This window comes from Python bivittatus, unplaced genomic scaffold, assembly GCF_059951505.1.
Source record: "Python bivittatus isolate LINGU-HERP-01145 unplaced genomic scaffold, Pbiv_v1 ctg000410_np1212, whole genome shotgun sequence".
Lineage (NCBI taxonomy): Eukaryota > Metazoa > Chordata > Lepidosauria > Squamata > Pythonidae > Python > Python bivittatus.
In genome coordinates, this window is record NW_028277067.1 from 15,414,943 (window position 1) to 15,431,409 (window position 16,467).

General features: G+C 41.8%; 1 protein-coding gene across 1 annotated transcript; it reads left to right on the top strand.

Annotated features, from left to right (window-relative positions):
- Positions 1–216: 216 nt before the first annotated feature.
- On the top strand, positions 217–14,499 carry ASPDH (aspartate dehydrogenase domain containing). The gene is made up of 8 exons (XM_007437303.3): positions 217–265; positions 1,614–1,676; positions 3,094–3,238; positions 4,649–4,733; positions 8,457–8,606; positions 9,353–9,579; positions 10,382–10,521; positions 14,338–14,499. Exons 2-8 carry the CDS (start codon positions 1,622–1,624, stop codon positions 14,373–14,375), a joined length of 840 nt encoding a protein of 279 aa, XP_007437365.1. The 5' UTR covers positions 217–265; positions 1,614–1,621; the 3' UTR covers positions 14,376–14,499.
- The last annotated feature ends 1,968 nt before the right edge of the window (positions 14,500–16,467 follow it).

The following is a 16,467-nucleotide window of genomic DNA, read 5'->3' on the forward strand; positions in this document are numbered from 1 at the left end:
CTTTGATGCTCAGGAGCATGTGATGTGGGATAGTTACAGTTGTTGTGATGAATGTATGATGTTGTGACCACATTTCCAAGTCAGCCAAAGAGGCAGCCGGCTTTGTTTCTGAGAAATTCTGCAAGCGGCCCATTTCCACAAGGGTTACAGGCCCAGCCTGGGTTAATCATTAATGCCCCTCCAGGAATGATCAACCAAAGGGCACCCAGACAAATTCCTCTTTTTTCCCCATTATCCTGCAGCTAACTGAGCACAGCTGAACCAGGTGAGTCACTTCAACAAAGGAAGGGGAGTTGAGGGTTATAGGTACTAAGCAAGAGGAGGAGTAAAAGCTAACTTAAGATAGAGTATTTAACAAAGTAAATCAGTTGAGTGAGAGTTGAAACAATAAGTTGCACTGTGGAATGTTCTTGTTCAGAATTCAGGCCTCTTCATTCCATTGTCTCCCTTTTGAACAGTCGGCATTCCATGCAAACCAAACACGCTCGGGCCGCATCTGGAAGTTTGGGGATTTCTTCCAGCTTCCCCAAGATACCTTTTCTGTTTCTGAAGACCTCAGGGTTTTCCCAAGCTTCCCTTTCATGCAGCCTGAGCATAGAATTAGAAGGAATAATAGATTAGATTAGACCAGTATTTCTCAACCGTGGCAACTTTAAGATGTATGGACTTCAATTCTCAAAATTCTCCAGCTAGTTTGGCTGGAGAATTCTGGGAGTTGAAGTCCACACATCTTAAAGTTGCCAAGGTTGAGATACACTGGATTAGATCACCTGGAGTCAGCACCCGTGTGTATGTATGGAGGTGGAAACTGAAGATTCAGAGGATGAGTAGGGAATGGGAGACCAAGATACTTTCCCAGAGGTTACTTATCCAACACTTGTTAATGGCAAACATCAAATGACGACTTGCGTGCGTGAATGAGCAATACGAAGTTCTGACTCACCTCTGATGCTTCGCAGAGAATCCATTTGCACATCCAGCAGTGAATGACTGAGTCACTGAACTAATGAGAAATCTTCTTGAAGTGGCAGATGGACACAGCCTCACTTTACCTCTGAATACACCATCCCTCACATTAGTGCCACTCAAGACATGTTGTACTACATGTTGTACTACATCTTGTTCCCATCATCCTCAGCCATTAAGGCCCTCGGCCAATATATACCATTTTATATGCATATTAAGATGTTTGCCCCATTTCACACAGTTATAGTATTGCAACTCCTTGTTTATATTTGCATTTTGCACATTTTAACTGCAGTTCTTTTCCTCCTTTCCAAGTGCAGAGAAAGTGGTTTTGCTCAGCAGTCAAGCTAGTGTATTAGAGTCAGAGCCTTGAACTAGAAGGACATCTAGGTTCAAATCCCCATTCAACCATGAAGCTCAGTGGATGGCTTTGGGGCATTCACTTGACTTATAACCTACTTTACAAGGAAAAAGAATAGTGTGCAGGAAGACAGGCAAAGTGAGTTCCCCAAGGAAAGGCTAGTTATAAATGAAATACCCTGGGGCTTAAATATGGGATCCAGTCTAGTACCTCAGGCTCTGCTCTATCTTTGTCATGCAAACTATAACACTTTCTGTGCCTGTTTTTTGCCCACCTTGCCTCATAGCAGGCAGAATGTTTGGGGGCCAAAAGAAGAGGCGGGTTGGAATCGTGGGCTATGGACATCTAGGTAAGTAGCGTTTCCTGGCCATATTTGATCCATCTCCCCATTCACTGGCTAGCAAACAAGCAACATGCCATTTTTGCCTTTATTATGCGCGTCTACTCACAGCAAGATTGCCAGATGCTTGCGAAAACATGGGTGTCTTTTTGTTTCAAAGGCACATTTTAACAAATCAGTGTAATTCCTAAAACATTTGAATGGGATCTGGTTTGGGAAAGATACCATGACTTTTAGAAGCATGTGGAGTGGAGCTCATTTGCCTGTTTTCTGGCAATCTTGTACCATCTTTCCAGGAAAGGCAGCAGGCAGCCCCCCCTGGTAGGGGCAAAGAAGGCAGTGGGTGGGTGAAGGGGGAAGGTACTTCTCACAACCTGGATAACCTACTGGAAGCATGTGCCTCTTACTACATTCCCCAGATGTAGTTGGGGAATGCTTTGTTCTTCAGAGGAGAGAAGGAGGATTTTAGTGGGGGTGGGGGGAGAAGTTGCAAAGAACTTTGCAGAAGGTTAAAATATCTATGCCAACCCTTAAAAACTCCAACTTTTTGCAAGGGGAGGGGGGAATTAAGGGGTATAATGTGTACCTTAAATCACTGCAAATGTTGCCCCCCCCAGGTTGTGTTATCACATCACCTGCCCCATCTCTTAGGACACGTGGAGACCATTTCAAAACAGTGCAGCTTTTAGTTGCCACAAAATTTCCCAATCCTGTGCTAGAGGCAGTCAAATGGTTTTCTCCAAAGACTCACATTCTCATATTTTTCAAACCCAGACTTTTTCTTACATCTTGATTTTGACCTGGAGCGAATGCCAAACTGTTCTTTCAGTTTTGATTAGTTTATTGTAACTGTCAGAATCTACTAACCACCCCTTCTGGTTTTTTCATTGATTTTTGCTTTGGGCTAGTAAAACAGGTCTCTACCTTCTTGTACATGTGGTTCCCCCCCCCCACTAAGTACACAGGGTTTATTTTGCTGGATCAGAAAAAAGATTAATGTATTGCTCAGCATTCTGTTTCCAATGGTGGTCAGAGAAATCTTTCCTGAAGCTCATAAAACACATCCATTGTGCTAAGCTATAATGTGATTTGCTTGGTTTTGGCTTAGTGTTGTATAAACCATGATTTATGGCTTAGCTTGTGCATATTGTAGTTTACTCAGTAAATCATGATTAAGCAAGCTATATCTTAATCTGATGTGTGTGAACTCAACCACTGCATGACAGCCCCTATCTCCACTATTGGTGTTTCTAAACAAAGGAAATTCTTGACTTTGAATCACTCTCAGAATAAAATCATGAGAAAATCGTGGCAATTATGCCAGAATTTTATGGGTGGTTTTTCTCCCAGATTTGGAGTGTAGCAGATGCATGAGAGAGCTAACTCCACAATGGTGATATGTTTCTATTCCATTTTTGGTATTCAGGCCAGTATCTGACAAAACGAATCCAAGATGAAGGCTTCCAGCATGGCTTGGAGCTGGCTTTTGTTTGGAACCGGGATGCCAGCAAGATGGAGGACACTGTACCAGCGGAGCTGAGGTTGGGGAAACTGACAGATTTTTTGGAACGGTGAGTAGACAAGCCCTTTCACATGGCAAAAAGGAGCAGAAGGAACTCACCATGAACCTTAAGGCATATAATGTTCTCCACAGCTTTGATTATTCCAGCTGCGATCTTTTGAGCTGAGAGCCACATTCAGCCTCTCAGTAGTCTGCTTGGGGCCATGCTCCAACGTCTTGTAGGGGCCAGGACAAAAACCAAGTTTGATTTGATTTTAATAAAATTAAAAATCAATGAAGTACATGTAGTTAGCGTGAGTGCTTCCCACCTGTTTAGCAGCCAGCACAATGTAGTTATTAAGGTGTTAAACCTGGATTCAAGTCTTTCCTCAGCTCACTGGGTGATTTTGGAACAATCATTATCTCTCGGCCCAGCCTATCTCACGGGATTGTTGTTGTGGAAAAAATTGAAGAGGCAATGCTATATATGGAGGAAAGGTGGGATATAATCTAATGAATTATTATCATCATATACCCTCTATGGCTTATCTGTGTACAAACTGAGCATTGTTGAGTCTCATTAGGTAGGTAATGAGCTAGTCAGACATACTTTGCACTGAGGATTCACAATGTGGCCAGTGTTTGTTCTCAAAAACATTGCGTTCTCCTCATTTGGGAGACATGTTTTCTATTGAAGTTCTTGCCAAGGGAGACTGATCTTGCTCCACCTGATGACCTTCTACTGGCAGTCAAAGATACATTTATTCAAACAGATATTTGGTTTTCTAAGTTGACTGTTACAGCCACTGCAAACTTAGCCTTTTGATCTATTGCTCACTGCATTCATCCATTTTGACTGACTGGGTTGATGTTTGACTAACCTGCATTTATGTTTTGATCATTAAGTTGTCTTTTGCTTTGAATTTCACTTTTCTTAGTTGCCTTGAAAGATGTGATACACACTTAATAAAGATGTATACTTTGCAGTTTGAAAATCCCATATTCAAACTTTGGCATTTCTAGGCAGGGCTGGGAAGGACACTTGTCTAAAGCCTTGGAATGCTGCTATTGATCAGCATTCCCCAACCTGGGGAAGATTCTGTGATTAGACCAGCCTTCTCTGACCAAATGTGATGCCCTCTAGATGTCTGGACTTTAGTTATCTTCATTCTTAGTCTGCACTACTCTGCAGGCTGGGGAATAATGGGGAGTTGTAACCCAATACTTATGGGTCAACCAAGCTGGGGAAGGATGAACTAAAAGGCATATTGTATGGATCTCATGGGATCTTACGGAAGAATACCATTATTTTGTGAGATTTAATGATTTTGCAAGATTTGGGTCATTAAAAAAAAAACTTTTCAGTGGTTAAAAAACTGAAGGGGAAACGGATGCCATCTAGGCATGTTACAGATGCTGTACTGCTGACTCTGTTGTCAAGCCAGCCTTTTGTTATTATATTTATTGCTTCTTTCCAAAGCCATGCTGATGTCATTGTTGAAGTGGCACATCCCTGCATTGCCCAAGATTATGGGGAATTCTTCCTTAAAGCTGCAGATTTCATGGTGAGGACTACAGCTACCTACAGCTAGAGGCAGGTAGCATCAGCATATTCTTTAATTCTCTCAAATATGTTTCAAAGGCAAAATGCATCTTTTTGTTTGATTGAATGAAAAATCTATCCACCTATTCTATTGCTGGAAACACATCTGATGACAGATTATCTCCATATTACTATCAACATTCCTTGTCTTTCTGCATTTTTAACCCTTTAGATAACCTTCCTCCAAGCTAATGCCCTCCAGATGTATTGGTGTTGCCACTATAAGAATTCCCAGCCAGCATGGCCAACATCTTCCCAAGGTGTATAAGGTTTATAAGTCCTATAATTCCCAGCTAGCATGGTCAATGCCAATTTGGGGATTTGCAATTGCATCACATTTGGAGGGCACCAGGTTGGGGACTTCGTGGTTTACTTAAAAACAATGGTACCAAATGACTAGTCTTTTGAATAGTCAGAGATAAATCTTCCAGGGAGCATTTTTCACTTCAGTATATATTCTTGCAGGCATTTTGAAGGAACCAATTTATTCCAGTGAACATTCAGCATTACTCTATTTAGTGTGTCCATCCTTTAGGACTTTATGCATGCATAGCCCTGAGAAGCAGTGATGGAAGCTACAGTCCAACGTCTGGCAAGAAATAAATTGCTCATTCATGAGTAATACTTTCCAGTTTCATAAATATCACCTCTTTCCCCATCTTTGCTTGTTTTTCTCTATTTCTTCCACTTTGGCCTCAAGGTCCTTCCAGACCTCTCTTAACTTTCCCTACCTTGTTCCTATCCCTGAAAGTGCACTCTCTTAAAATATGCCTCGGTCTGTGACTGGAAACCCTTTATGGACTTTCTGCTGAAAATGGAAAAAAAATGAACTTGTGATTTATGAGTCTGATGATTAGAAAGGGTAGAATATGAAAAGAAGGGAGCCATAATATAAGTAGAGAGAAAGAGGATAAAATATAAATGCATGTATAACTGCTATAAAGAAGATCTGAAGCCATCTCTTTATATCTCTTTTTTCTTTTTCTTTCTTTTCAATTTCTTATTCACTTATCACTTTTCATTACTTTTCTTTTTTCTTTAAATTTGTAATGTTTTTACTCTGCAAAAAATCTACAGTGATACCTCTAGTTACGAACTTAATCCGTTCCGTGACTCTGGTTGCAACTCGAGTTGGTTGCAACTCGAGGTAAATTTTCCCATAAGGTTCAATGTAAATACGGTTAATCCGTTCCGCCCTCCGAATTTGGTCGCACCACGAGGCAAATTTCCCCATAAGGTTCAATGTAAATACATACGGTTAAACAGTTCTGAAACATATGCATTTTATTTTTAAACCACAAAAACATGAAAATAGTCGAGATGGTCGACTTCACCATCTTGTACTCCAAGGCCAGATCAGTCACATGAATACCACGATCGTGCTTTTCTATAATGTCCTTCTTAAGTTCGATCGTCACTTTTTTCTTCAAAGCCTTATTCTTGCCAAGCCTGCACTGCATTTTCTTTGGAGCCATGCTGACAAGCACACCAAACACCTTCCAAACGCCACAAAACACACCACAAGCCTCACCGAACGTCTCCTTGCTACCGCGATCTCGCCCACAGGAAGCCGCGACCGCGTGGCAGCAGGGAAAATGGCCGCGGATCCGGTTCGTAACTTGAGGCAGAGTTCGCAAGTCGAGGTAAATTTTTGGGGCCGGAGCTGGTTGTATCTCGAAAAATTCGTAAGGAGGGGCATACGTAACTCGAGGTACCACTGTATTCAATAAAAATTAATTTTAAAAAATGCTCCACCCCACTCATCAGACCTTGATAAAACTTTTAGGACAGCTTTGCAGGATCAGTCTATACAGTTCAGCATCTGATTTCCCACAGTCAACTTTTCAAACAGCTGCTTCTGAGAGAACACAAGTACAATACAGTCAGGGAGTTGTATGGGGCCACTTAGGTTATCAAATCCAAGTCCCTGCTAGGGCAAATTGGGTTCAGATTAAAGCAGAGACAGAAGGCTCCAAGGGAAATGTCTCAGAGGTGACTCCCAATGATGAGAGAGCTTAAGTGTTGGGCCCCCTCCTGGGCTATAGAAATTGAGGGCAGATGAGAAAAAAGTAAAAGGAGGTTCAAACTGTTACTTATTCCCCACTACCACTACAGAAGTGAGTCTGAATCCTATGAGGGCCTCAGGAGAGGAGGAAGAGAGCAATCAGTAATGTCCATTGGATAGGCTGCCAAGATCTCTGAGAGCTCTGCTTTCACCACATGATCCAGCTCCTCTTTGCCTTGCTGATTGATATAGCAAGGAGAGAATGCTGGTGGTGGCAGTACTGGCCTTGATGAATTGCTGGAGAAGCTGCTTGGAGCCCCTCTGAAGCCCCTGTAGAAAGCCATATATTTTGTGTGGCACTAGACACCCAGCATTCTAAACAGCAGTCATGTAGTCCTGCTACAAGGACTGAAAGTCATGTAAAAATTTTAGCCAAAGGAATGTCAACCTTTTGATATTCTGAAAAACCTGACTTTTAAAAAATCATTACATGATTTCTTGCCCACAGAAGAAGAAAAGTGCTACAGTATATGATGGGGGAGGAGGGCTGCCACATGATCCTACAGAGCCTTTATTTTGGCATACCAAGGAGAATGGTGATCTCATGGAAGACCTCTATTCCCCCAGGTTGATATTCCCAAATCCAAGCCACAAAAACCAAGAAGAAATAGGCTGAGCGAGTAGGATATATGGTCTCTCTGATAGCTACAGAACAGCATAAATGCTGTCCCATGGAGGCACAGAAGTCAGCAGCTATAGGTGAAGGGGTGTCTCATAGCAGACTTGCCAAGCCAGCTGAAGCCTGGCTGATTGTCAAGTTCCAAAGACTCCTCCTCCATGAACCCTAAAATGTCCACATGGGAGGTCTTCTGCCACGCTAGCGGTGAAAATACCACTTTCATGCCAGAACACCTTAGACTATCTTCAGCCTGCCTCAATCCATGGGGCATCTTTATACTGCTCCAAACATGACATGCAGATGACTCTAAACCATGGTTCCTAGCAGGAATAGGGAACCTTTGGGTGATCAGAAACCACTCAATGTTTGGGAAGGAATCAAGGATCACAGTGAGTGAAGCACTAATGCAAAGTGTGCATGACTGTGTCATTTATATAGGCAGGGATGGGACTGGTTGTTTGTCCTGGTGTTTTTGGAGAGAGTTTGGTATTATTTTCTCTGTTCTGTAGATTATGGTAAGCCTACTTTTAAAGGCTTGTGGTACTGTTTTCATGTTCTCTATGTCAGAATGGTAGAAAAATTATGCTACTGAGTTTTGATAAATGTGGTTTGAGACAACTCTCGGGGTCTCAGTAAGGGTAGACAGGAGTTTGGGTTAAAGAATATGGTAAGTCTAAACCAGCATTTCCAAGCTCGCTGTTTTCCAGATATGTAGTCTAACTCCCAGAATTCCCTGTGAGCATGGCCATTACTGAGAAATCTGGGAGTTGAAATCTACACATTTGGAGTGCCAGGTTGTGAAAGGCTAGTCTAAACCAAATAAACCACACAATGACTTAGTATGTTATGTGTACTCAGTCCCTGTTTCCTTTTCCTTTGTCTTATCAAATTAAATTATTTTGCACTCAATAATTGGGGAGGATCAGTAAAAATGTTGTCCTGAAGCTCTCCTCTCCCAGGATGCCCAGCATCAATACTGCAAACATCTCCATGTCCTTTAGGTGGGATCACCAACAGCCCTAGCAGATGTAGACACAGAGCTCAGATTACGCGAAATGGCAAAGAAGGTTGGACACACTCTCTACATCCCCAGTGGGGCTCTGTGGGGTGGCCAAGACATTCAAAGGTTGGATGATGGAGGGATGCTCCAGGTAAGTGCCTACAGAGAAATGGTGTAGGGCAGCCTTCCCTAACCTGGTGATATCTATAAAAAGTGGGACTGCATCTTCCAGAATTCCCAGCCTTGGGGCTTGCAATAGGGAATTCTTGGAGTGACACCCTAACTCCAGATAGGAAAGGTTGGTGTAAGAGGAAGTGTATATTGACAAAAGGAAATTTGGAGAATTACTGGTTCTACCAGTTATTGTTCTTTGTTGTATGCCACTCAGAGTTTCTGGAAATGGAGCAGCATATACATTTAAGTTACACACACACACACACACACACACCATTCAGGGTAGCATATATTGGGATTTCAAATACTGACCAGACTCATATGTGATTCAGACAAATGACTTTAGAGTTTTGGAGAATGATATTGAGAGCTCCAGGGAATGAAAAATGGGGCTGCAGGTAACTTGCAGCCTATACGTTTCTCATCCTCTTTGGACTGTCACCATATGCTTTGCATGAAAAAAATATCTAAAATCTGATTTATGGCATCATCAGACATGGCTGTGGAAGACTCCAGTCTGAAACACTGGAAAACTTTCAGCCAAACAATGTATACATCACAGAACAAAACAAATTAATATTCTGATTTAAGGTAAGGCACTTTCTTATATTCCTATCCAGAATTGAAAATCTCTGGATTGGGATTCTACGATTTAAAAGAGTAGAAAGAAAAGGATATTTAAGGATTTGTAACTTTTCTGACACTCTATTTTGCTTTTTCTAGGCATTAACAGTCACCATGATAAAACACCCGGATAGCTTCCGGTTGAGTGGACATCTTGGGGAGCTGGCAAAAGGAGCCCAGGAGAAACGTGTGGTGCTGTACAATGGCCCTGTGCGGAAACTGTGTCCCCTGGCCCCCAACAATGTCAACACTATGGCAGCAGCTTGTATTGCCGCCCCAAGTCTGGGCTTTGATGGTGTGAACGGCTGCCTGGTGGCAGATCCCAAGTGAGTCTTGAACCCAAGGGTAGGCAACCTGGTACCCATGAACCCCTTTCTTAGCCCCTAACGCACACCTTGCACACCTGATTTTTATTCATTTCGTTAATTAAAGTTTATTTCAGTTTTTTAAAAATTAAACGAGAAACCTGCATGCCTTATCTTTATTTACAAGAATTCTTCTGCTTCCCAAATAGGGCCTGCAGGCATTCTCAGAAAAAACAAATGAACAAAAAAAACCCCAGTGGTTTATTTGGGAGAATGCCAAGCAGGGGTGTCAGCACTGAGTATTCAGAAAAGTCAAGATGGTGGCCACGACACTCATAAAAAGGAGGAGCTATGATCATACCATGGTGGCCACCATCTTGTCTTCTTTTAACCATACTCTGCAGACATCTGTGATGCTGATTAAAAAAAAAAAAGGAACCTGATATTTTTATGGAATATTTTGAATATTACAGTTGGTGGTATAAAGCAATCTTCTGATAAATGGATATTTTGTGACTGGCCAAACGTATCACGGTAACCATTTTGTGAAAGTGTTCAAGACATGATCTTAAAATGTGATAGATTCCCCCCACCCTATGCTGTAAAGCAGTGTTTCTCAACCTTGGCAACTTTCAGATGTGTGGACTTCAACTCCCAGAATTCCCAGCATGCTGGCTGGGGAATTCTGGGAGTTGAAGTCCACACATCTGAAAGTTGCCAAGGTTGAGAAACACTGGCGTAAAGCATGTGCCAGCAAGCTCACGGCTTTGTGCCATTTTTCTTCTAAACCTCTGGTCTAACTGAGCACAATTCTGTCTTGCAGCCTCCCCAACCACCACGTGGTAATGATTGAAGCAACTGGGCGAGGGGGCTTCTCAGTCAGCACGAGTCGCAAGAACCCAGCTGCTTGTGGGGCTGTTACAGGATCAGCCACCTTTGCTGCTTTCTGGAGCAGCCTGTTGGGTAAGGATGAAACCCTCCCTTACCTTATCCAGAATCTACAAAGACTTCATCTGGAGGGTCAGTTTGTTCCAATCATGACTTTGGTTCAAACAATACCTGTGATTTTTGGATGGAACTTAGCTTTCTCCAGTCTTGCATGCCGGCTGTGCTAGATAGTCATTTCCTAAATCCCATCCAGCATCACTCATGCTCACTGCTGGTTGGGTAGATTGGGGGAATGAAAGTCCCACGCTTCTAGAGGGCAACAGGCTGGGGAAGGCCAGTTAAATATAACCCTACTTTATAGGAACTTGCGACTTTGATAGCTGTGCAGATGTAGGGATTTCAACATTACATTTGCATTACAAGCTACATCTGCTAAATATGCTTTTCTAGACCACGTTTAAGAGTACAAGGCCCCTGTCTACATTTACATCAGATTGCCCTACTATTTTAGTTTCATAACAGTAGTGTGGTCACTGATGCAGCTAGCTCATTTGAGATCTTGGATAAAATGGACCAATAAGGGTCTCCTTTTACAGAACTATTTGTCTTACTGAGAAATAAGCACCTTTGTGTTTCAAGAAAAAAGTTATAAAATGGGTATTGGTACACCATCAGCTGGTCCCTGATTATAAAATGCTTTTAAAAATAATAGAATAACGTTGCAAGTTGTATCCTCACTAGTAAGCCTTGGCATTCCTGTGCCAGCTCAGGGTTTTTTTTTCCACGGGGGGATAATTTCGTCCCTGTGCCTTTGATTTGGGCACCAAAGTACAATCCTACCTGCACCACCACAGTAACTTTACAATGATTTCATTGTTATTGCTATAAGGAACTGAGGAGAGGCTCCAGAATTGTCCCTACCATGAGCCTTTCTAGTGAATGGAGGATCATGCCTCTTGGTCACACCTTCATTTCCACTGTACTTTATCTGTTTCCTGCTTAGAGTGATTTCTGAACTGCCCTTAACGGTGATCAGGAGTCAGTTTAAGAAAACATAGATGGAGAGCCAGTGTGGTATGGGGGTTGGCATTAAATTAAAAGTGGGGAAACCCAAACTCAGCTCCTCAGAATGGACCCTCATTGGGTGATTTTAGGCCAACTGCTCTTTCAGCTCCATCTACTTCGAGGGTCACTGCTGTGGGGATAAAATGAAGGGAGATCCCCATGTAAGCCACGCTGAGACAGGATATAAATCTAACAAATAAATAATAAAATAATAAAAACTGAACAGCAAAGGCTGCAATCCTGCCTGGGCAAAAGTCCCACTGAATTCAATCATCTCTCCCCAAATATTTGGGAGGGACTGTAGCAGCGGGATTTAGCCTGTGTGGCAAAAGGACAGAAGTCTTAAACCCCCTTTCCCTAAAGCTATCCTAGTTCCACCTCCTGACTTGTTACTTAGTGCCGCCAACACTTGCCTTCCAAGCGGATGTGTTCACCTGATTCCTTCCCCAAATCTCAGCATGTGAAACAGGTAGGCCTCCCACAACCTGTGCACTTAGTAAAAGGGGAAAAATGATAAAAGTGTCACCCTCTGTAGCACTGAGGTGAGTGACTAGGTAATTGGGCTTTCCTCCCCATCTTCCTATGTGGAGAAATGGACCAATTTTACAAGAGATAAATAGAACCGAACTTTATTTTAAAAAAGAAAAAGAAAGAATGGCAAACCAGATAAAAATATAGAAGGATCTCCAATAGAAAAATAAGGTAAGATTGTAAGTAGTTCACAAATTACTCATTCTACTACTTATAGTGGGGCAAAAAAGTATTTAGTCAGCCACCAATTGTGCAAGTTCTCCCACTTAAAAAGATGAGAGAGGCCTGTAATTTTCATCATAGGTATACCTCAACTATGAGAGACAAAATGGGGAAAAAAAATCCAGAAAATCACATTGTCTGATTTTTAAAGAATTTATTTGCAAATCATGGTGGAAAATAAGTATTTGGTCACCTACAAACAAGCAAGATGTCTGGCTCTCACAGACCTGTAACTACTTCTTTAAGAGGCTCCTCCTGTAGTAATGGCACCTGTTTGACCTTGTTATCAGTATAAAAGACACCTGTCCACAACCTCAAACAGTCACACTCCAAACTCCACTATGGCCAAGACCAAAGAGCTGTTGAAGGACACCAGAAACAAAATTGTAGACCTGCACCAGGCTGGGAAGACTGAATCTGCAATAGCCAAGCAGCTTGGTGGGAAGAAATCAACTGTGGGAGCAATAATTAGAAAATGGAAGACATACAAGACCACTGATAATCTCCCTCGATCTGGGGCTCCACGCAAGATCTCACCCTGTGGGGTCAAAATGATCACAAGAACGGTGAGCAAAAATCCCAGAACCACATGGGGGGACCTAGTGAATGACCTGCAGAGAGCTGGGACCAAAGTAACAAAGGCTACCATCAGTAACACACTATGCTGCCAGGGACTCAAATCCTGCAGTGCCAGACATGTCCCCCTGCTTAAGCCAGTACATGTCCGGGCCTGTCTGAAGTTTGCTAGAGAGCATTTGGATGATCCAGAAGAGGATTGGGAGAATGTCATATGGTCAGATGAAACCAAAGTAGAACGTTTTGGTCTAAACTCAACTCATCATGTTTGGAGGAGAGAGAATGCTGAATTGCATCCAAAGAACATCATACCTACTGTGAAGCATGGGGGTGGAAACATCATGCTTTGGGGCTGTTTTTCTGCAAAGGGACCAGGACGACTGATCCGTGTAAAGGAAAGAATGAATGGGGCCATGTATCGTGAGATTTTGAGTGAACACCTCCTTCCATCAGCAAGGGCACTGAAGATGAAACGTGGCTTGGTCTTTCAGCATGACAATGATCCCAAACACACTGCCCGGGCAATGGAGTGGCTTCGTAAGAAGCATTTCAAGGTCCTGGAGTGGCCTAGCCAGTCTCCAGATCTCAACCTCATGGAAAACCTTTGGAGGGAGTTGAAAGTCTGTGTTGCCCAGTGACAGCCCCAAGACATCACTGCTCTAGAGGAGATCTGCATGGAGGAATGGGCCAAAATACCAGCAACAGTGTGTGAAAACCTTGTGAAGACTTACAGAAAACGTTTGACCTCTGTCATTGCCAACAAAGGATATATAACAAAGTATTGAGATGAACTTTTGATATTGACCAAATACTTATTTTCCACCATGATTTGCAAATAAATTCTTTAAAAATCAGACAATATGATTTTCTGGATTTTTTTCCCCCATTTTGTCTCTCATAGTTGAGGTATACCTATGATGAAAATTACAGGCCTCTCTCATCTTTTTAAGTGGGAGAACTTGCACAATTGGTGGCTGACTAAATACTTTTTTGCCCCACTAGAAGCAACTCCAATGTAAAGAGGTGCCTATTTGCAAAAATATACAAGGACTGAGTTTATATAGAGAAAATAATCATCAGAGATAATAGACTGAACTCCTCACATTGTTAAAATAAAAAGTAATCTTAAAGAATATTTCTGCCTAAATGTTTTAGTTTTACCTATTCCTTAGGATCACTGAAGCTAAAGTACAAGTGCTTGCTTCTGTGTGTTTTTGTTTTTTAAATCAGAAGCTGAAGAGATTCTTCCCTTCTCCCCATGCAACTTTTTACTCCTTTTCTCAAGAGTTCAGCTTTGTTTTTCAAAAGGACCCCATTTCTTTATTTCTAGCAAAGAGGGAGGGGTTGAGGGAACCTGATGATTTTTGCATAGGCTTTGAAGCAAAATTCTGCTTCAGACAGTCTGGATGTTATAAGAGAGTTTGCTAAGAATTGGGTTTGGGGGATAGAAGCAGTAACCCAGGCCTTGAATGATCTGTTCTCTTTTCTTTCCTATAGCATGCCAAGGGCACGGAGGCCGAGTCTACCTGTGCTGAATCTTATGACATCTGTTCCTAAGAGGATTCACAGAAGATATCTGGAGGGTCGTTACAATGGGGTGGGAAGACCAGGAAAAGTAGCAGCACCTCATTAAAAGAAGCAAAACAAGCCCAACCCATATATCTTCTTGGCTGGTCTCAATTTGTCAGTAGAACAAATCAACCTTCTCCAATCTGGACACCCTGCAAATGTGCAGAACCCCCTAACCAGCAGATGATTGCTGAGAATTTTGAGAGGGGAAGTCCAGACATCTGGAAAATACTGAAATTGGGGGAAGCTGGTAACACCACTTGCAAGCCTTTGTCCATTTCCTCAAAACCAGTGTTTCCCAATATGGTATCTTCCAGATGTATTGGAAATACATCTCCCATCACTCCTGCTCAGCACAGCAGTTGATTGGGTTCATTGATGGGGGCTGGAGTCCAATACCTGTGGAGAATACTAAATTGGGGAAGGCTGCCCTAAAGATGGCTTTTGCTTTCCAAGCTGGTTTTCAATCTATCATCCTTCTGACTTCCCTCCACTGTCCACAAAAATAGCTTGCAAATATATATACATGTAATGGTTAGTTTCTAGAGTGATAAAGGTTTAGGAGACTGTAAAAAAAAACAGCCCACTGCAAACTTCTGTTTTAGTGAAAAGACCCTTCTCATCCCTGAATCACAGGAAGGCTGCTAGAAAGAAAATCACGATCATATGCATGGGGATAAACTGGTTCAAATGGGACAAAGTTCAGTTGCTGGAATTCTTGCAACCCCATCTCATTCTTCTCAATAAATCTTGCTAAAGAGGCACGGTGGCAATTGTGCTTGGGAATATCATTTTTGCTTTTAGGCAGATACTAAAGACCTGACAGTATATTTATCTGAGAACAGGTTGTACTATGCTTACCAGAGGGAGCTGTTCTTGTAATTCCTGAGCATTTTAGAATAGAGCAGAGTTAAAAGTCCTGAAGCCCAAGGGCCCCCATGTGGCCTTCCAAAGCCATGAGTGCCTCCAAAAGTTGTTTCCAAATTGTCATTTTTAACATGACAAGTGGAGGAAAGACTAAAATTCATGACTAAGAGGTAATCCAGTTAGTTATATTTAAATATAGTTCTATTAAGTAGTAAAGAAAATTAATTCAAATTTAATTCTTATCCTGACCCTATCCACTACTTTTTGATGTGTGGCTCTGATGCACTTTTCAAAGGCTCAAATGCAGCTCTCATATTTAAGAAAGGACATCCTGGATGGAGAGATTGGGGAATGGCTCTTGTAAGTGGCACTTGGGAATACTTACTGCAACACTAGAAAGTTGGCCAGTCTCCTGTTAAGGCTGAATGCATAATGCCAGTTAAGAGAGAAGCAAAAATCTGATCTGCTTTCCCAAATACTTATGTCCTTACAATGCAAGCCTCCTTAATATTTTCTCCTCAATTTCTCCTGTTTAAATTGAAAAGAATCATTCATTATTAAATTCCATTTGATTCCATTTTTTTTAACTTGACATCATTAGTATTTAACTTGAAGCTATTACTCAATTAAAAAATTCTTATAAGGAAGTCTGCCATTATGAGCTTCTTTGTTCCATCAGTCCTAGGTGTGGCCTGAAATCTACAGGACTTAATTAGTACCCAACTTAAGTAATTCCACAGTCTTTAGGGCAGTACCTTTATTAAGACAAATCAAAGGTCCTAATAGGTAAAATTCTGAAAGCTTTACATATCCTAAACTAGCTATTACATTGTGATAATGGTCATTAAATGTTATTATTCAGAATAACACTGCTTTATGAAGAAATTAAAACACTTTGCGGTTTATTAAGCTGCAAGACATCAACTTATTTCAAACATCAAATGGAATACTGTAAAGGATGTCTGTTCATTGCTACCCAATATCCTCTGCGCAAAATACATATTGCAGCAATGTTACCTTGTGTTACAAAACAGGCTCCCCCAATTTAGCATCCTTCAACTATGCTGAGATTACAAATTCCAGAATTCAAAATGTGAAGGTCTTAGCAGGTGCTGCTGCTGTGCTGACCTTGACTGGGCTCAGAAGCTTTAGGCTAGACTGGGAAACAGAAAAACACCCCAGAAGGCAGTG